We start from the raw sequence: 22,224 nt of genomic DNA on the forward strand, positions 1-22,224 counted from the left end.
CATGGCAAAACCCTGTCTCTACCAAAACATACAAAAAAATTAGATGGAGGTGGTGGCACACACCTGTGGTCCCAGCTACTCGGGAGGAAGTGGTGGGAGGATCACTTGACCCTAGGAGGCAGAAGTTGCAGTGAGATTAAATCGAACCACTGCACTCCAGCCTGGGCAACAGAGTGAGACCTCATCTAAAAACATATATATATATAATATACATGTAAAAATTATATACATGTATATATAAATAAAAGTTATATATTATATACTTATATAGTATATAAATAAAAGTTATATATATTTATATATAATATATAAATAAAAGTTATATATATAATATATAGGGAGAGAGGAATTTGGCAGGAAGAAATAACAATGCAATATTTTCTCTTTTTAATGTTATGTTTTCTCAATATAGTATTCAGGGATTATTGCTGCAAAAAAGGTCATAAATAGTTACTCTGTTACTATTATCCTACTTTAATTATCTTAGATATTATCAATTAAACAGATACTATCCAGATAACTACTTCAATTCTCTACTTTCCATAGGAAGAAAAAGCTTAACAAGCCTATCATAGAATGGAAATCCAGGTTTTGATGAGCTTTTTTAAGAAAGCCAGTAAGAGAAGGATGGGGAAATTGAGTCTGCAAATTAGAGCTAAGTCCCCCAGTCATCGTGCTGGTACAAGTAGTTCCTCTTCAATCTGGGCTTCCTTTACCCTTTAAAAACTAATTGCTATCAGACCAAGACCTGAGGAGGAAATATTCAATAGAAATGCTCCCTAGCAGAGGGCCTCCTCACGATAAATCTTTCGAGGTTTTAGTTCTTGGATGAGTTGGGAAGTACTCAAAGCTTTCCATCTGTGGGGAAGTTGTTGCCTCGGCTGTAGAATTCTACTTGCACCTTACACACTGCCTTTAGCAGGGTTGGGGAATGAAGGCTTTCAGCTAATGGGATGCTCCTCTTTTCCTTTGGGTTTTGGCCTCTGGGAGAAGGCTCTCCATTCTTGAACTGCAGAAGTGATGGATTTTTAATTCATATTTGGTTAAATTATGGTGTTATAATATATATATTAATATATTTGGCTATATAGTGTTATATTTTATGATGATATTCCCTATTCTAAAATTAAAACTGAGTGTTCTGTTCCTTCATTGTGAAGTCCCTGTTTCTGCTGAGAACATCGGAGAGGCTAAAGATGACAATTTGGTTTCTATACCCTGGGAAAGAAAGCATATATTCTGTTCGTTGAAGTAGTTCAGATCATGTTTAAAAACATAGATAAGTAAACAGCTGTTGCTGATCAAATTGTTCTTATCCTCACAAACAAAGGGAATCTCTCTACAAAATTAAAGAAAGCAATCCAGGCCTTCCGTGATTTCCCAGAGACTTGCAGACTGGGCAACAGCTAATCCTCTCATATTTCCCTCATATTTGCCCCTTCACCACACAGACCTTCCTGGCTCCTGACTCCAAACATAGGTCCCCCTGAGCTTTCTGCTACTCAAGCTCATCTCCCAGAACAGGTGCAGAGCCAAAACTTGAGACAAAGGAAATCTGGACTCAGAACAGCTTGGGGATTCAGGCTGGAGTGACCCTTCTAGTTCTTGCCACCAACCCAGGGAGACCTTCCCTAAACATCCTTTCTAAAATATTGTCCCCTTTCCTGTGAGTTACTCAGTCCATCCCCACAGTCAGTATCATTTTCTTCATAGCACTTATTACCTCCTTGAACATGAATTTTCTTTCTGGGTTAATACCTGTTTTTGCCAGGAGAATACAAGTGCCATGAGGGCAGAGACACTGTCCCCAAACTGAAGTAGTACATGTTGGCTGAATAAATGACCCATTCAGCATCAGCTTTGGCCACATCTCCTCAACTATTCTGCAGGCAGCTTTTCCTCTATCTGGAAGGCTCTCATCCCTCCCCATAATACACTACCCCCATTCATTATCTCCTGAGCCCCTGGCCATCCTTCTAAGCCCTATCTTGATGGCCCCAGTCAGAAAATTATTCTCCCTTCCTTCAGTCCCTTGCGGTTTTTACTTCTATTATGTTAGTCACACACACCCCTAACCCAGCACTCCAAATAGGTAGTGATTAGTTATTTAATTGCACCTTAAGCATCAAATACGTGAGTGAATGGGCACCGAACACTATACTTGGGACTAAGCAGATTTTCTGACAAGCTTGGGATCTAGTCACCATTTATAAACAATTAGAATGTTATTTCTTTGGAGGTTACTTATAGAATTATTTTAGTTCAAATACTGCTGTCATAACTACTTCATGGATGGGTGCATGCATAGGTCAAACTCTATAGCCTCTTTCCCATTCTTTTGATAAATGCATGGTTTTATATAACATACACTAGGGATTTGTCTAGACACCATCAGATATGGAGGTGAGCTGAGCATGCTGGATAATTCAAGCCAATGCTACTTAAATAGCAGAAGCAAAAATGGAGTTTTTCCTTTAATTATCAAGCAGTTAGTTGAATCTCTCACTTAAAATTTCCTATAGGAGACACAATCTGAAACTCAAAAGTGTATTTGACTTTTTCATACACAGTAATCAGCAGGCACTGGGCAACAGCTAATCCTCTCTATCCAAGTTGAGTACATTTCTAAAATAGAGGAGGGTAGCGTGATTCTTAAGCATCCAAAATGACATTTTCCATCCTCCCTCCTTCTCCTCCTCCATCTTAATAATGATTTGCACTTAGGATGTTTTTCAATCAAGAAACTATGTTTTTGTGATATTACTTGGTGACTAGTAACAAGAGGTTGAGAAACTAAAACTCCCACAGAAAAAATTGGGTTTCTTTTTACAGACAATGAAAGATAAAGGGGTATTGGGATTTTGAGTCTTTGAAAATTTTCCATAGTATCCTTCTTTGTGGGGTTGGTATTAGTTAAGGTATGTTACTTGTTGTAACAGACAAATGCCAACAAAACTGTGGCTTAACACAATAGAAATTCATTTTTTCCTAACATAAAGTCCAAAATTGGTGTTTCTGTTGGGCAAGACAGTTCTCTTCCAAGAACCCAGCCTCCTTCCATTTTGTAGCTCCTCCAGCTTCAATATACGGTTTCCAAAGTTGCTGACAAAGGGGTAAGGAGCATGAAGGATTGTGCCTTTTTCAGGCACATTTTCAAGGGCCATGGCTGGAAAGGCACATTGCATTTCTGCCCACATTCCATTGTTTGTAACTCAGTCACATGACTTTGCCTAACCACAAAGGAACCTGGGTAATGGAGTTAACTATGTGCCTAGGAGAGGAAATGAGTTTGGTGCGTAAGAACCAGACTTTGCCACAGTACTTAACCTCCACCCAGGGCATTCTTTCCTCAGACTTTCTAATTCTTTCCAAATGCTCTCCTATTTTCTTCATAAATAAACTCTTGACCCGGAATAGAATAAAAGTATCTAAGAACAAAAGAAAAATAAAGTCTAAAGGACTGAAGATGGATCTCTCCTCCTTTTTTAGGGACTCTCGGGTCTACTAGTCTGGCTTTTACCACAACTACTTCTAGTTTCTTTTTCACAGAACTCATTCCTAGCACATGGCAGGTATTGCTATCATTGCTGTGATTCTGTTGCTCAGTTCCCAAAGCTGTGTACTTTCTGGAAGCAGAAAATAGACCCTGAGGATAATAATTCCTCAGAAGAAATTAAAATGACATAAAATTGGAGTAGCTCTGGAAGTCATGCCAGAGGAGGGGAGAATGTATATTTTGGAAATAGTAGCATACAGACATTAAGGACTTTTTTTCTTTGAAGAGGGGATGTGATGAGACAGAAAATGGCATCATTATCAGAAAATTAAAAATTGCAATTTAAAGACATGAACTGATTAGGCTAATTCTTTGAATTGAATGAGTTTGAGTGCACCCCAGTCACTCACTCAGCTCTCCTTGGGTACTTTTGGGAACATAGTCGAAAAGGAAGCTAATAAATTTGAACAGGCATCAAACCTGTGATGTTCATCACATTAGCACCCAGCCTTTGACTAACTAAGGTAACCAGGCACGAGACTGAATTCTGAGCCCAGGTAGAGAAATAAAACTAGAGACTTCCTATCAGGATGGAGCTAATATTAGAATATGATTCCGATTAACATCACTTGCATTTTATCTACTTTTGAAAGCCCTAAAATCTGTTTGCTTCTGTTATGTCTAGATGGGCAAGTTCACACCAGATAATTCATTCTACAGCATATCTACAGGATTAAAAAAACAGTTCTAAAGCCTAAATTTCTATTTTTTGTTCAGTTATTAGGAGAAAAAAGTTGATTAAAATGTCAAGGTCTTTTAAGTAACTATTAATTTTTGAATTTCAATCATTTTTATTTACCTTCTGCAGAGAAAAGATAAAGGAAAAAAGAGTGACACTTATAATGTATGTGCACTGAAAATACAACCATGCCTCTTTGTTAAATCACTTTGTGTGAATTATTTCATTTACTCTGATTATTTGTGAAATTGTATCATGAGATTGCCAGGTGAGGTACTGACCCTGCCTCTAACCCAATGTGGACTGGGAGAAAGTGGCACCAGCCCCTTCCAGCTGTGACCTACAACCTTTGCTCTGGTCCCTGCAACAAGGCACACATATTTTTACACTTGAGTTTGATAGGTTTAAAAAAAACAGGGACTAAGTGGGAAGATTTAGGGCATTGAGGGGGGAAAGAAAGGAGTACACTGGGTGATAGAAATTAGCTCTTAAGAGAGGAATTTTCTCTTTCCTACTGTTTATTTTTGACATGAGATACATTCACAAACTTCTCTCATAAGACATTGATTGTCTTCAGTGCAAACTGTTGGGAGCTGCAAGCTACACTATCCATTCACATCCTCAAACTTATCTTGTGGCTGTTATTGCAGATTTACTCTTCACTCAAATTCTGTCTCTTCTCTAGGGAAGAGGGAATGAAAAGCAAAGAGGAAAAGGACTGCGGTGCGGGTGATAAAACCATGATAATTCACACTTGGTTTAAAAAAAATATTCTCACATTTCTCAGTGTCTACCTTGGAAGAGTGTTCACTGAATACAAAACTGGTTTCCTACAGCTTTTTTTCTCTCCATCCAACTCAGCCAGGACATGGTGTTTGCTCCATTTTTCTAAGGTCCCTCAATGAAAACAAGAGGCATCTACAAAAAATTCCACCCAAAATGTACTGTCTGAGGGCCCCGGCATTCAAGGCCCTTGGCATTGTTGACAGAGGAGCCAGCTTCTGATTTCTAAATACATTTGCCACTTGGTTGCCAGCTGGAGAGACCGAAAGAGGCTGAGGGCATGGAGAGCTGCATTTTCTAAATGGTTTCAGGCCCCTGGCATTTCAGCAATGGCTAATACAAAACAGATGTTTGTGCTATGCTCCACTGGCTTTCAACTGAGGGCCTGCCTCAGTCCATGATTAATCACCTGTGCTGGGGGGCAAAAAAGTCCTACCTGGTCTTTTTGTGTGTGTGGACCTAAGGTCAGGGTTAGCAATCAAGGTGACAGACATTGCCTCTCTGCCTTGCTGTTGCTGCTTACCTACATGTGTGACAACTTGGGTTTGTCCAATAAATGCAAAATTAGCCAACGAACTGAACTCTAGTTAAGAGGGAAAGTTTGCCTGGTTGTGCAGAAATAGCTAGCAAACTGTTCCAGAACCTTCTGCCCCTTCATTTACTTTATCCAAAGAGTTAGCCAAGGGTAGACTTTTATGAAAGCTCAGTAAATTCTGCAGTTGATTTGAGTCTTTAAAAAATTTCCCTAGAAAGAATGTAAAGAGAATCTGTGTGTCTTTTAGATGGCACTGGGGCAAAAGATAGTGCAGCCACTTCCTTCCAGCCGTCCCACAAACAAGATATCCTTTTACATGAGCCCTACTGGAGCATCCTCTTCACATTTGCTTCCTCTGTGTGGTTGGACTCTGAGATGGGGGAGTGGTGATGTAATACATATGGAATTCCATGTTGGTTCAGTACAAGTGGGAAAGGAAAGAACATTATTCCATCTGTAGCATCTTCCAGGGTAAAGGGGAACTGGTATTCCACACTGGCCTTTGTTTTTCCTTCCTACAGCTGGGGAGGATTAGGCAGGTGGATTTGTGCCTGAGGAATCCCAGTGTGTGGGTTTGGGCTAGAGAGATTGTATTTGCTTTCTATTTCTACATTACGAATTACCACAAACTTAGTGACCATTGAATATATCAGTTTCCTTGGGTCAGGAGTCTGGGCACAGTGTATTCTCTGCTCAGGTTCTCATAATGCTGAAATCAAGGTGTCAGCAGCTGCTGTTTTATCTGGAGCTCAGGCACCTCCTCCAAGCTCACATGGCTGTGCCAGAATCCAGTCTTTTGGGGCTGTAGGACTGAGATCCCATTTCCTCTCTGGCTGTCAATGGGAACACTCTCAGCTTCTGGTGGCTGTTTCCATCTCATGAGGGCCCCTCCATCTTCAAAGCCAGCAACGGAGAGTCTCCCTCACATCAAATACCCCGCCTCTCTCTCTCTCTTTGAATCTCTTTTAAAACTTCAGAGATGTTCACCTATAGCTAAGACCTAATCAGGGCTCTCTTAATTAGGACTTCATTACCGGTGAACATCTCTAAAGTTTTGTGCCCTTTGTAAAATAGGAGGACTTTATGTAGTTAAATTCTCTGTGATCATCTGCTTCAACTTGAGCACTGAGAATGAAATTATTCTGATAAACATGTAATTCTTAAAAATAGGAATATACGGAGGACATGTCTTGGGCACCAAAAAGACCAAGAAGGAGACCGGGATGGCCAGGTTGGCTGTAGGTGCCGCAGGTCAGTTACGTAGACAAGAGGGACCCAGTTTTAGAGAGCAAATCCAAGTCAGTGAGTCCAGTCTTTGGTTCAAATTAATAGTTTTCAATATTTGTGAACCATAGAATTTTTCAAATAAATGTGTATGAAAGTATATATATATTCTGTAGCACTCAAGTTATGTGAGACACCCTACTAACTGCTTAATATTTAATCCTCATAACAGTATGTAGTGGGCATTATTATTATTATCCTTGTCATGATTCCCATTTTACAATGAAGAATCCAGGTCTCAGAAAGAGGAAGTACCTTGCCCAAGATGGTAGAGTTTACTTTGAACCCAGCAAATTGGCTTCATACTGTTTGAGTGCTTGGCTGAGATGTCATTGTCCTGGGCACAAGGCAAAAGTCTGGGGGGCTTCCCCATCAATTTTTCCCCATACCCTCCTCCCTGAGGCCTGTTCAGTGCATCCTACCCTAGCAAAGCTCTGGAAACCAAAAGGTTTTAATTCTGCAGGCACCTGCCTTGGATGGGGCTTCCTGGTGGCCACCTTCATTTGCACGGTTTCTCAGAGCCCTTTCAAGGAACCACATTAACACAATTACTCAGCCTAGTATCTGTCTTTTGCCAATTCCTTTGTCTTCTTGCCACAAATTGGAACGGTTGTCGACACAGCTCCTCGCCCATTTCAGACATTTGCTGCCACCTTGGCTTCCTGACTAGTCTTGCTACCTCCAGTTTTTCCCTCATCCTGATCCATGCACTATACACTATGAGCTTTGTCTTCCTAACCCCCTCAGAACATGTCATGTTTACTTACAATGCTTCCAGGGCTCTCTAATACCCATCAAAAAATTGTGACTCTCAAGGTGGCATTTTTAGCTTATGATGATCTAACTCTACTGATCTTTCCCATGACTGGAATCCAAACATTCTAGGCAAGTACTCATCCCTTTCCTCCCCATCCCCAAACTTGTGTCCACAAGATGTTAAGTTACCATCTCTAGGTCTCCTTCAAACGCTCAGAGCACTTCTTTTATTGGGCACTTGATTTTCTATCTTCTGTTATGATTAATTTTTCTAGTTTATAAGACCCTTGAAAATAGTGGACACACTGATATTTTAATCTTCCACTGAACACAACAGCCACTTACAAATAATAGGTACTAAGTAAGTAGATGCTGAATCAATCATCCTCCCAAAAGTCCTGAGAAATAAATGTAGTAGCTATTACTATCATCCCCATTTAACAGATCAGTAAATTGAGGCTTAGAGATGATGAGTGACTTGCTCATCTCTATAGATATAGAGGCAGATAGAACCTAACGCACAAATCTATTGACTGAGGACAAAAATTTCTTGAGGCTGAATTATTCTCTGGTGTCTTCAGTTATTATCAATCATTATTTTTAGAGAATCAACAAACACGATATAATTTGTTACTTTCAGAAGTGGTTCTTAACTGGAGGTACACACCACAGTTACCCAGTGAGTTTTTCTGAAAGGTCCAACCTAGTCCTTCTGGAGCAGAATGTCTGCAGAGGGAGGTCTACTATGTGTGTGTGTGTATATATATATACATAGATTTTTTTGAGACGGAGTCTCGCTCTGTCGCCCAGGCTGGAGTGCAGTGGCGCAATCTTGGCTCACTGCAAGCTCCGCCTCCCAGGTTCACACCATTCTCCTGCCTCAGCCTCCCAAGTAGCTGGGACTACAGGCACCCGCCACCACGCCCAGCTAATTTTTTTGTATTTTTAGTAGACACAGGGTTTCACCATGTTAGCCAGGATGGTCTTGAGCTCCTGACCTTGTGATCCACCTGCCTCAGCCTCCCAAAGTGCTGCGATTACAGGTGTGAGCCACCGCACCTGGCCTACTATGTGTATTCTTGAAAAAAAAATTCTAGAGACCCTGATGTGTTTCTCTGGTTAAGAATCACTGATTTTGAGGCAAGAGAAGGAAATAAAGGGCATCCAAATAGGAAGAGAGGAAGTCAAACTATCTCTGCAGACAACATGATTCTATATCTAGAAAACCCCATAGTACTGGCCCCAAAGCCCCTCAGCTGATAAACGACTTCAGCAAAGTTGCAGGAAACAAAATCAATGTACTAAAATCACTAGCATTTCTATACACCAACAACAGCAAAACTGAGAGCCAAATTAGAAAAGAATCCCATTCACAATTGCCACAAAAAGAATAAAATACCTTGGAATAGAGCTAACCAGAGAGGTGAAAGATCTCTACAATGAAAATTACAAAACACTGTTCAAAGAAACCAGAGAAGACACAAACAAATGCAAAAATATTCCATGTTCATGGATAGGAAGAATCAACATCATTAAAATGGCTATACTGCCCAAAGCAATTTACAGATTCAGTTCTATTCCCATCAAACTACCAATGACATTCTTTACAAAACTAGAAAAAAAAAGATTTTAAAATTCATATGGAACCAAAAAAGAGCCCAAATAGCCAAGGCAATCCTAAGTAAAAAGAACAAAGCTGGAGGTATCATGTTACCCAACTTCAAACTATACTACAAGGCTACAGTAACCAAAACAGCATGATATTGGTAAGAAAACAGGCACATAGACCAATGGAACAGAATAGAGTGCTCAGAAATAAGACTGCATATCTTCAACCATCTGATCTTCAACAAACTTGACAAAAACAAGTAATGGGGAAAGGACTCCCTATTTAATAAATAATCAGCATCATTTATTAAATAGGGACAAATATAAATAATTCTGCCATAAAGCCACATGCATGCGAATGTTCCTTGCAGCACTATTCACAATAGCAAAGACATGGAATCAACCTAAATCCTTATCAATGACAGACTGAATAAAGAAAATTTGGTACATATACACCATGGAATACTATGCAGCCATAAGAAAGAACAAGATCATGTCTTTTGCAGGAACATGGATGGAGCTGGAGGCTATTATCCTTAGCAAACTAACACAGGAACAGAAGACCAAATACCACATGTTCTTACTTATAGGTGGGAGGTAAATGATAAGAACTTATGAACACAAAGAAGGAAACAACAGACACTGGCGTCTACTTGAGGGAGGAGGGTGGGAGGAGGGAAAGGAGCAGAAGAGAGAACTATTGTACTGGGCTTAACACCTGGATGATGAGATAATATGTACAACAAACCCCCACGACATGTGTTTACCTATGTAACAAATCTTCACATGTACCCCGAAACCTAAAATTAAAATTAAAAAAAAAGAATCACTGATTTACAAGGGTTCCCAGAAGGCCCTCAGCTTCCCATATTAGCTCATTTAATGTGTAAAATTACATAATTAATGGCTTGCTAAAATATTACTCTCTATTTAAATGCAAAGTAATATTATATCTTATCATTCATTTTATAAGTATTCAGGAAGCAATAATACTATGCAAATGTCTACATCTGTCTCATGGCACCTATTTTTGGTTATATATTATTTGATATCTGCCTTGCCTCCTGTTAGATCATTTGTTCCAAACAGTGTCAGAAATTTTTCATCTTCTATTGCCACCTCAGCAGCTGGCCTTGCTCCTGTACATAGTGAGTACTTTTCATTTGTGAAGTGTATAACTCCGTGAATGATGGAATTCACGACTCATCATGAGCGAGTTTACCAGTTTTTCCAAAGAGCCAACTTTGATAATCTCCTAGGCACTGCCAATTTCCAGGTCAGCTGGGTAATGCCTTCATGATCTCCAAGCCTCTGTTTCCTCATCTGTGAAGTGGGCCCAAAAAGCCAGTTCCTGGCTCACGGTAGGTGCACAAGAAATATCCATTCTCATCCTTGCTTGGGGATTAAATAGCTAACAGTGTATGTGAGCAGCTGGTGGGAGGTGGAGGCAGGGTGTTTTCCCAGGGCCCTCGAAATCAGGCCATGCTGACGGCTGCCCACCTCTGATGTCCAGCCTGCTCCTGCATGCCTTGCACAGGGGCAAGACTGAGCAGCCTGGAGAGCCCTTGGAACATCTGTATGTGACTATAAAACATGCTGTAGCCCTGGAATCCCGACATCAAAAGGGAGAGCTTCAGTGCCTGATAAAAATGTGCATTCCTCTTAGCAAACCACTCCAAATGCTCTTTTCTCCACCCCACTGGGAAGCTTGTCAGTGCTAATGTGATTCTTATGATTCTTGCTGCTCTGTAGCCTCTTGATCTTTACCGAGATCTCTCTGCCCCTGAGTGTGTTGGAAACAAAATGTCCTGTCTAGTGTTCAGTGCTTAAAATAACAGACGCTGGCTTCCTGCTGTCCATTGAAACTTTACTCCAAGGTCTCTCCCCATCACCCTCTGCCCCCTTGCCAAGCCAGGGGAAAAAGTCCAGGGTAAACTGGCAGATAGAGAAGCAGGGAGGGGCAGGGGAAATTAGGCATTCTTAGACTACTGCAGGCATTCTTTAATATCAATTTGATTTTCCCTGGGTTAATTTTTCAGAAATATCAACTTCTTGAGATGTGAGAAATGTTTTATGGAATGTGACTTCCCATCTCTAAAGACAAGGACCTCATTTTGCAAGCAATGCCGCCTAGGAGCATGTATGAGGTCACGCAGTCTGTATTCTGGACAGTGGTCATATGCTAAATAATGGAAGGAGGGAATGAGCTGGGTATATTTCTGAACATATATTTTCAAGCCTGGGAAATAGTAAAATAAGTCACCCCATGGTATCTGGGCATATTCATGTTTTCTGTTAGAAAACGGGATTGCAAAGTCTGCAGAAAATAGACCATGACAATGGTATTGGCTCACAAACTCACAAACTCGTCAACCCCATCTCTTTTGCTTAGGATTACGGGGGAAATGCGTTCTCTTTTTTTTGTATGCCAATGGTTTAACAGAGAAGAAATTTTCCTTCTTTAAGACAGGTCATTCTGGTAGTTTCAACCATCTGTGATTCCTTCTGGGCCTCTGGGAGACTGAGTTGTCCTAAACATATTTTTGGAAATGCCACTGACCATTGTTTTTATTAGGCAACTGCAAAGCTTTGTAGTAAGAGGATTTGTGTTTTATTTGTTTTTCTTCCCCTGACCCAGCTGGTTTTGTTTTAACAGCATTGGAGGGGAGGTTAAAGTATTTGTGGCCTCCGTTAACCTAGCCTATCTCTCAAAGCCAGCAAAGCCAGAAATCAGAAGAGACAGAACAGGAACAGACAGGTCATCAGCCAAGATAGGTTGACCCTTGATTTAACCACCCTCATGAGAGGGGTGGGGTCGACAGGGAGGTTGATCTTAAGATGAGTGAAAGCTTCAGAGCATGTAGCTGTCGGGAGAGCAGGTCACCCCCACAAAAAGGTATCTCAGGAACCTGAGCACTCAGGAACTGCTGGGAAGTAATCATGCCAAACAAAAGGCTACCACATATGCCCATTTTTATTTGCCACACCCAGTGAAGGAGCATAGCTCAGCCAGGCTGCAATCAGATACCCAGAAAAGGCCATGCATGGCCCTAGGGGTGGACCAGAAATGGCAGCTATTTCTGAGACATCCCAGTCTGCTTGGCTGAACCTTGTTAAAACCAAAACTTATGCCAGGTCCCATCCCCAGAGATCCTGATTTAATGGGTCTGGGGTGCAGCCTGGACATAAGGTTTGCCAAGCTCTCCAGATGACTGTGAGGTGGCACTGAGGCTGCAGAGAACTATTGCCCAGCAGAAAATGGCAATTCCCCTTTCAACGACCTACTAAATGCCAGATGCGGTACTAAACACTTTTCCCACATTAATTTCTTGATTTCTCCCAATTTTCCTGTAAGATAAGCTTATCTCTAATTTACAGCTAAAACTGAGATTTTTAGATTTTTAGGCTGTTCAGGTGGAGTTTGATTCCCATTCCACTTAACTCCAAAGCCTATTCCTTTTCCACTCAACAGCCTCCTCAGAGAATCCAAAATGTGACAAAATAAATACTTACGGAAACTCTCCAGAGGGCTACATAAGAGATTATTTCATTCACTTATTTATGTGAGTAGGGACTTTCCCTGACTTCTGTGTAATATGTAGAAGAAAGATCAGAAACTACTTAATTGGAGACTCTGAGTGTCTTGAAGGGGATGTGGCCGCAGTGCCCAATCTCCAAAGCTTCCCTTTGCCATCCTAGCATGGCTGTCCCTGTACAAAAGGACATGCACCAAATATTGCTTCTGCTTTTGCAAATCACTCTTCAAGCAAGAATCTCAAAGCCCAACATAATTAATAAAATCATTTGCATCCTGTTTAGATGAGTAGCGTTTTATATGTACAAATTCCACCTCTGTCCCCAGGCCTTCCAAGAGTATGAGGATGTTTTCAATTTTAAAGGATGAGCAATAGAGTAATTGAAAGGAGCTGTATCTTGGCAAATGCAAAAGACCTCAAAGGCATTTGTAGTAACCTATATGAGAAAGCGTGGCAACCACAAAGTGTGTCATAATGGCTTGTCAGCCATGCTGTGCTAAATGGTTTAAAGATAGGAAAGATAGGGAAGAATAAAACATTTAGTTCTTAGGAGTCAGATACCCCTGGATATCATCTGTTTGGTCAAGTCTCTGAAGGATCTGGAAGCAGGGAAATGGTGACATTAGCTGATGATCCAGTTTCTTGGGTTAATCAAGGAAATAGGGACAGCCGGGGCCAATTAAGTAGCTAGGCAGCCAATGATAGATGAATCTTTATAGGCAAGCGCAAAGATAATGCCGATGGGAAAAGCAATTGAAGTCATTCAGGCACTTCCAGGCCAGGAAATCCTCTTAGTCTTCAAGGGGGAACATGTAGGAATCATCAGGACCAGCCTGATGAAATCATCTGTTCATTGTGTAGCTAATGATCCGCAAAAGTGCTGAATGCACACGGGGACAGGCCATATGGAATACATTTTGGTGGCTGAGATGTATCTGTGTGCCTTGATTTCAATCACCTTTAAAATAATCCTTACCATAGCCCTCTTTTCCTTTCCTTCTGTCCACAATCTCCCCCTACTCTTTATGTTCTTAACTCTCTAAACACAGTTTCAATGTATGGGTGATTTTTCTTAAGTAAGGCAAATATTCTCCTTCTTAATTTCTAGTTCTGCACTTCCAATAGGCTCTGTAAATATACAAGTTTCCAAGGGACACATCAGCATGTTATAAAATTCCTTTTTTTTTTTTTAGCACAAAGGAGACTGTGTCTAAGCATATATATATACACAGATGTTTCTACACATCTCTGGATTCCTTACTTGTGTTCACATTGCAGATTTAGAATTGGGGATTTTGAAAGGAATATGAACTAAGAAACCATACTTGGAACTGCCTATCTCTTTCTTTAAAACCAGAGTTCCATCCAGGGACTCCAAAGTAAAGGTTGTCAGTGAGTTGTCATGTTGATAAAACCAAGGAACACTATTCTATGTCCGGCTTTGTTTTCTCCCTCTCTGGTTGCTGCTGTTTTGTCTCCCTTTCAGATTCATCCTACTCCTACTCCTTCCAATCATTAAATGTGGGATTCTTCAATTCCTGTAGTCTCACCTCATTTTTTCTTTTTTAGACAATCCATTCATCTTTCCAGCCTCATCTTGTCCCAGCTTCAACCACATCTTGCCTTGTTCACAACTTCTGTGTTCTTCCACAAATCACAAGACCATTGCACCTGTTTCCTAAGCCTGGAATACTCTCCTCTAGCTTTTTGTGTGGTTAGTACTTGCTTATCCTTCGGATCTTTGTTCATTCATCATTTATTGATTTTTTTCAGATTTGGTCCAGTCTCCCTCTTATGAGCTCCCATAACACCAGATAATATTTCTCTACACTGCGCATCAGAGTTGCAATTTTACATCCATTTGTGTGATTATTTTATTAATGTCTGTTTCTCTCACTAGACTATAAGCTCTTCTGTTTTTATATCTTACTATTCCTATTGTTACTGACTCACCTTGCACTGCCCACCTCTCTTCTTTCTAGGTTGCCACAGCTTCTACCAACCAATGGCTTACTCTGTCTCACAGATTCTGCTAATAAGCTTTTTTTCTGTGTCTTTCAATTTCTACTCTTACTACCAACTAAAGTTTACTACCATCCTCTCTAAATTTTTCACATCCACACTGTAATATCAAGAAGATCTGGTTTGTTTAATTTATATTTATTGTCTCTTTTTCAAAGCTCCTATGATAGACCAGTGTATGGCTTCCTTGCTAACACCCAAGTGGACTGCCTTTGGGTCAAGGGCATGCTCCATTCATTGTCTGTGGTCAGGATAGAGGGGCTGAGATGTCAGCATCCCTAAGAAAGAACAATAAGCTGGATGCTCTCTCTATCACAACCTGCCTGCTGGGAGCTGGCAGAGTTGGGGAGGGATCATCCTTGAGAACTGGAGTTGGGAAAAAGAAAGTAACAGAAAACAAGCATGGACAATTGGGGCATTTAGCATCCTCCTCCTTGGTCTGTGTTCCACTCAACTAAATCTCCATTTCTCTGCATATACCGTATTGTTAACACAATTAAGGTGCACAGAAGTGAAGTTCATTTAGGCCTGATGAGCAAAGGAAAACTTAAAGGAATATTTGAAATATTTTGGGAGTGATAGAGCCTAGTGAAAAAATGTTAGATGTCTGGGTAAAGAAAGTGCCCTTTGGGTGCTTGTCTACATCTGGTTGACCTTCACTCCTTGGACACAGCCCTTCAGGACCTCTACCTAAAGTGAAGGGGGCCCTAGACTCCAACCTAGCGATATCCTATGCTGGTGATACCTTACCCAACCGCTCACAACATGAGGCTGTCAAACACTTGCTCAGCCTTCAACTCTCAACTGCCTCTACTAAAAAAAAAAGATATAATCATAATCCAAACAGCTGGCAGAAATGAGAGTTTTATTGATCTTCAGAAGAACCAATGACCACCATCCCTTACCTGGGTAGAGCATTATAGTGGAGGGGCTAACAACACAGATTCTGGAATCTAGGATTCTAGAATCAAATTCTGGCTTGGCCACCTACCAACTATGTAAATTTGTGTAAGTTACTTGGCTTCTCCTTGTGTATAACATAGGATTACAGTTCTTACACTAATTTGGTTGTTGTGATGACTAAATCAATAAATGTCAAGAGCTTATAACAGTGGTGACATTACATATGGGTGAGCTATAATTATTGTTGTTATTACTATTGTCCTTTAGAGGCTACCTGATCCAGTTAGTAGCCACCATCTGAATTACTCATGACACATTTAGTTATAGGAGGCAGAAGAGGAAATGTATTGGCTGACACAGCAGGGAAGTCCAAAAAAATGGTCTGGCACAGCTGGACCCAAAGGTTCAGATGATCCATCAGGACTCTCAGTGTCCTGTGCAGTGGCTTCTATGTGAGTCAGTATCATTCTCAAGCAGGCTTCCTCCAGGTTAGGACAGAGATGTAGCTTGATAATTATCCCATGCTTAGACTTCTTCCTCAGTGGATCTAAAAGAAAGACTCAAATAGTCCCTAGCTGTGCTCCATCATCAAACCAATAATCAGGGGGATGAATTATTCCAACTGATTAAGACTGGCCCTCATACTACCTTGTAGAAAAGAGGAAGGGCAGGGCCAACCCTACTCAAACAGTATGGTTCTCTGGAGGAGGATGCTGAGCACAAGATGCCCCCTGTTCAACCCTTTGAAAAGGCACAATCTGGGGCCATTTCTCTAAGAAGGGACCAGATGACTATGATTGACATGTTTACTGAAATGTTTACCCTATTTCCATCTGAAGAGTTACAAACACCCATGAGTGATGTTCAAAATATTGTACAACCTCTAGAGCAGAATCTCTGACCAGTTCGTCTGAACATCTCACCACTCAGAATGGAGGTCTGCTAAAGACAACCAGTAAGACGAAAGACTGTAGTGGCACATTCCTGCCGAACAGCAATCCTGCATCAAATGCAAACTTTGGGCTGATTTCTAGGGGACTTCAATGTTTAATCCTATTCATTCTTATTGAGCAAACACTATCTAGCTTTGGCTGGCTTACTTACCCACCTGTTTTGAAGCAGGACCCGAGTAGACAGGCATCTTCAGGATGGGACTTTCTGCTCTTTCATCACTTTTTCATCTCACATGCGTGAACTCTGCACTGGGACACACACTTAGGACACAGGCTATAAGAGCTGAAGCACCAATAACCTTGACATGGACCCATGTATGTACTTTGCTTGTCTTTCTGTTCTGGGCCAATGTTGTCCTTTTTTCTGGCTTGGGAAAGCAGGGATCCCCCTCTTTCCTCCCTTCTATTAGTCTACCACCAAATGCCTCAAAAAACAGCCCTGATCTCAGCAGGACTTATCTTTGTCTATGAATATGCTATCCCTACAAATTCAGATTGGATGAAGGATCCTTTGATTAGAGATTTAAATGAGGGACAATTTAATGAGCCAATTCAGCTTACCTAAAAAGCATCTACCAATATCTGCTATGAAGTGTGCGGGGTGGGGGAAGTGGTTATGTTCCTTCTTATCACACTCCCTTCTCTTGAGTTGATGTTTTTAAGGTACTTTGCACAGAATCTATACAAAACAGATACCTCCCCTGCCTCCCACCAGCCCTCTAGCGTATCCTGGCTTCAGTTGCTGGCATCACCTCGTAGCACCCTCCACCTCCCTTCCTGCCTTCCAGGCTCAAGGTAGTACCTGGGCATCAGTGCCCACACCTGCTCCCCAGGAGATATCTCCCTTCCCTACTTCCTCCTCCCAGCTAGTGCTGCTGGCCTGCAGAAAGACTTAAAGATGCTTGCCAAGTTGACCGGACCTTTACTTCCCTCTTTCTAGTGGGAATTGATGGATTTCACGCCTGTCTCTTTTCAGGGCTGCAGAGAGTACAGCAACTTGCGAAAAACACAAGATACTTCAGACAAAGACTGCAGGAAATGGGATTCATTATCTATGGCAATGAGAATGCTTCTGTTGTTCCTCTGCTTCTTTATATGCCTGGTAAAGTAGCGTAAGTATCCAAGGCATCTCATAATCACACCTAAACCCCAAGGTGACCTAAGATGGCTTTTTGGCACAGGCGTTAGCTTATGCATCTGGAGTGGGGTGAGTGAGTTCAGAATTCACTCGTACGGCTTCTCAGAAGCCACCTGTCAGTCTATCAGCTAGACCCTTCCCACAGGTCTTACAGAAAGGGAGCCAAAGGTGCTGAGACTGAGCTCTCTCCCTAAATTCAAGTTCTGTGAATTTAGGGAAATCACTTATCTCCCTCAGCCTCACCTGTAAATTAAGCACAATCCTGAGCCTCCTTCTGACCCAAGATCGTTCTCAGGGAGAACTTCTGAAGATCATCTCTCCCCATATTACCATAAAAGCAATGTGATCAGGCTCTGTGCTTTCTCCCATTGAACTCTGCAGCCGTCCTCAGAAGAGGACATTCTCATTTCAAGCGTGGGGAAGCTGAGGCTGAGAGCACTTAAGCAACCTGCCCAAAGTCACACAAGTCAAACAGCAGTAAAACTAAGATGCAAAAACCCAAACTGAGGCTCACATTGAAGCTCATGCTCAGTTTCTCATGCCCTTACTGTGAACCTGTTTGGGGGTTGTTTACTTGATTGCAACTTTGAAACAGCATTAGCAACAACTGCATAAAGAGGAAAACATGACTTTTTGTCAGTTTGGCAGGGACAATTTTATACATGAGCCCTTCTCCAACCTGCTGGAGACTAATGTAATTAGACTAATTACATGTTGTTAAAAGGAAGTTAACTGGCAGGGCACAGTGGCTCATGCCTGTAATCCCAGGACTTTGGGAGGCTGAGGCAGGTGGATCACCTGAGGTCAGGAGTTCGAGACCAGCCTGGCCAACATGGTGAAACCCCGTCTCTACTAAAAATACAAAAATTAGGTGGGCATGGTGGTGCATGCCTGTAGTCCTAGCTACTAGGGAGGCCGAGGCAGGAGGATCACTTGACACCAGGAGGCAGAGGTTGCATGAGCAGAGATTGTGCCACTGCACTCCAGCCTAGGTGACTGGGTGACAGAATGAGACCCTGTCAAAAAAAAAAAAAGGAAGTTAACTAAAATCCTTTCTCAAGGTAGAATGTTTATTTTTATCTCTGACCAAGCACATGATAGAAATTCATATTCAACATACTACGCATCAGATTCTAGAGGTCCTAACTCCCCTCCAATGTAACCCGTTGCTGGAACTTTCTGTTTGACTCTCTAATAGCCTGACTAGATTGGCAGAGTACTTGAAGTATAGAAAAGTACCAGTAAAAGAGGTTTGGGTCTTACTTGTGAAAACTCACGGAGGGCAAGACTGAGTTATAAGTTCCTAAAAGACAGATTCTTCAGAGTATGCTCTTGGGTCATTTTACCACAGCAAAATCACAAGCAGTTAAAACACACATGAAGGCTGGGCGCGGTGGCTCATGCCTGTAATCCCATCACTTTGGGAGGCCCAGGCAGGCAGATCATGAGGTCAGGAGATCAAAACCATCCTGGCCAACATGGTGAAACCCTGTCTCTACAAAAAATACAAAAAATTAGCCGGGCGTGGTGGTGGGTGCCTGTAGTCCCAGCTACTCGGGAGGCTGAGGCAGGAGAGTGGTGTGAACCTGGGAGGTGGAGCTTGCAGTGAGCCGAGATTGCACCACTGCACTCTAGCCGGGGCGACAGAGCAAGACTCCGTCTAAAAAAAAAAAAAAAAAGAGTTTTTTAGCATGCCACATCATTCCCACCAGTTGGCCCTTTGTTCACAGATCTGGGTCAGGAAAATATTGCATGAAGTGTCTGAGGACATAATGTGCTACGGAAATGTTATATATCGTACTGCTCTGTGATAATGTCAAGGAGGGGTGCAACAGTGATTGAAAGTAGCAGACAATTCAAAGATCTTTAACCATCTGATTTTTGAAGGCACATACAAACACACACACACACACACACACACACACACACAGACACACATACATTTCTTCAAAATGATTGGGGAAATGATGTGTGTTGGAAGAAATAGTCCTAACTTGGCTCAGGTTTATCTAATATTTTATCATTAGCTCAAAAGAAGGCACTGAAAATAAACTTGTCCAAGGTATAAAACACATAATTCTGGAGTGTTACAGTACAGTAGGGAGTGTTCTGGATAGTTCCAACTTTAATAATAAAAGCCAGAAGTAGAATCCCAACAGGTTGGAAAAATGAACCAACCCAATGAGAAGAGTCCGTAAGTAGTGAAAACAAATGCATGTAACTTCAAGAATTCATACAATATGCTATAAACGATATGCTTCATATAAAAGTTATGCTCTATGGTGTGATGAAAGGTTTGGAATCAAAAAGAAATTTGATTCTTCCTCTTCCTAGGTGGGGATTCTTGGACAAGTTACTCAGCTTTCTGAAGCTCCAGTTTTCTCATTTATAAAATGGGATATGATAGTATCTTATTTTATAAGGTTACTGTGAAGATTAAACAAAATGATGTCCATACAGCATTTGGCATGTTACCTCTTATATAAGAGCTATTCAGTGTTAGCTGTCATTATTAATAGCATCAATTAATAAAGTCATTAATAATGTCATTTTTAGTAATGTGTACAAAGCACTTAATATAGTAGTTAGCATGCCATAAGCATTCAATCAGTGGTAGCCATTTCACTACTACTCTGCAACAATGATGATCATTATCAGTTTCAACTGAGTGCAAGGTTGAATCACCACGGTTGCATGGCTCTCCAAAATAATTATTACAATTTTTGGTTGCATTACTCAAAATAAAATGTCCAGAAAAAATAGTAGGTAAAGATCCTGCTACACTCTGCTTCCATATTGCTATATTAGATGCTGGATAATATGTCAAACAATCTTGTTTCTTTCAACTTAAGATTGTTTTTTAAGAAGAGCTAATATCACAGAGTACTAAATACATGCTAAGTAAGCCTATTAGACCTCAGCGATTACCCACGGAGGGTAGGATGTTTAGCCCTAGTTTATAAATGAAGATGCTAAGACTTAGAAAGGTCAAATTACTTTCTAAAGCCGGGTACAGTAGCTCATGCCTGTAATCCCAACACTTTAGGAGGCTGAGGCAGATGGATCACCTGAGGTCAGGAGTTTGAAACCAGCCTGGCCAACATAGTGAAACCCTGTTTCTACTAAAAGTACAAAAAAAAAAAAAATTAGCTGGGCATGGTGGCAGGCACCTGTACTCTCAGCTACTTGGGAGATTGAGGCAGGATAATCGCTGGAACCCGGGAGGTGGAGGTTGCAGTGAGCCGAGATCATACCACTGCACTCCAGCCTGGGCAACAAGAGTGAAACTCCGTGTCAAAAAAAAAACTACTCTCTAAGACTCACACAGGTTGTAGGCAGCAGAGCCCAGAATTCAAAGCCAGTTCCATTTGCTTCATAAACTAGAGCTCTTTTGAACACACAGCACAACCTCTCAAGCTTGAGTCCATAGGAAAAAAATGCACATCTCATTAAAGCAACACAGAGTCTAATTATTTTTAATGTCATCATTGGTGATTCAAAAGGCAACAATCACTACAAACAGAAAAAAAAAATCTGGGTCACCTAAGGAAACAGAACAGGTTAGTTACAAAAGGTAATATTATCTATTACAGGTAGGAGTTGCTGGCAAGAGTTTGCCCTGCTGTCTGGCTTTGTTTCCTTCTGTGATATTTATTTGTTGGAAGTTTATATGTAGAGACATTTTTTGAAATAGGGCGTTAATTGTATAAGCCACTGTGGAAGCACTTCTTCCATTTGGTCATTTAAAAACCTTTGATTTTATTAAAGAATGGTGATCTCTCCACATTTCCTACTATGCAGAATGAAAATATAGTCTGTAGCCAGTTATCCTTTTGAACAAAGCCTTGTTATAACTCTACCACTGGAATCTTCTATAGAGCTGTGTAATGTGGTTTTACCCATAAAACATACACTTAAATAATCAAGAATGTATTGTATTTGTTACTTGGTAAAGGGTTTGCATTTTTTTCCCCTGTTCATGTAATACACTTGGAAGATGGTGTTATACAAGAGGTAGTGATTCTGCATACAATGCAATGCTAATGTTTATTATCATTATTATTATTTCACAAAGTTTAGTTTCTTTTAGCCTATTGCCAATTGCTTTGGGGAGTACAAACACAGAGGCTCATTATATAAAATTTCCAGTGCAATCATATATATTAACTTAAGAACACTAGCTTTAGTAGTGTAAGGTTTAAATTCAAAAATGCTCCAGGGAGACGCCAATGAATCAACAGAGTCATATATTTTGCCCTGCATTCTTTGGCAAAACGTGCTTCCTTTGGCACAAAGAGAAACATGCAGACAGTGAAAGCGGTCTTCTGGGAGTCCTGAAAACTGGCCTGAGATCACGGGTCAGGTGGTTTGTACTCTAGCAATAAAAGCACTTGACTTGTTTCTCAGACAATTATGAGCTCTCATTCTGTGCAGTTCCGTGGGCAGCCTTCCATAGGGTGATCAAGAAAGA

The 22,224-nt window shown here is 41.0% G+C and overlaps 1 protein-coding gene across 2 annotated transcripts in view; it reads left to right on the forward strand.

Annotated features, from left to right (window-relative positions):
* SPTLC3 (serine palmitoyltransferase long chain base subunit 3) overlaps positions 1-22,224 on the forward strand; it is a 159,113-nt gene that overhangs the window by 128,745 nt on the left and 8,144 nt on the right. For both annotated transcript variants that reach the window (XM_009436815.4, XM_001135152.5), the window contains one exon: positions 17,592-17,727. In XM_009436815.4, coding sequence (XP_009435090.1) covers positions 17,592-17,727 — 136 coding nt within the window. The remainder of the gene's footprint in view (positions 1-17,591; positions 17,728-22,224) is intronic.

Source organism: Pan troglodytes, chromosome 21, assembly GCF_028858775.2.
Source record: "Pan troglodytes isolate AG18354 chromosome 21, NHGRI_mPanTro3-v2.0_pri, whole genome shotgun sequence".
Lineage (NCBI taxonomy): Eukaryota > Metazoa > Chordata > Mammalia > Primates > Hominidae > Pan > Pan troglodytes.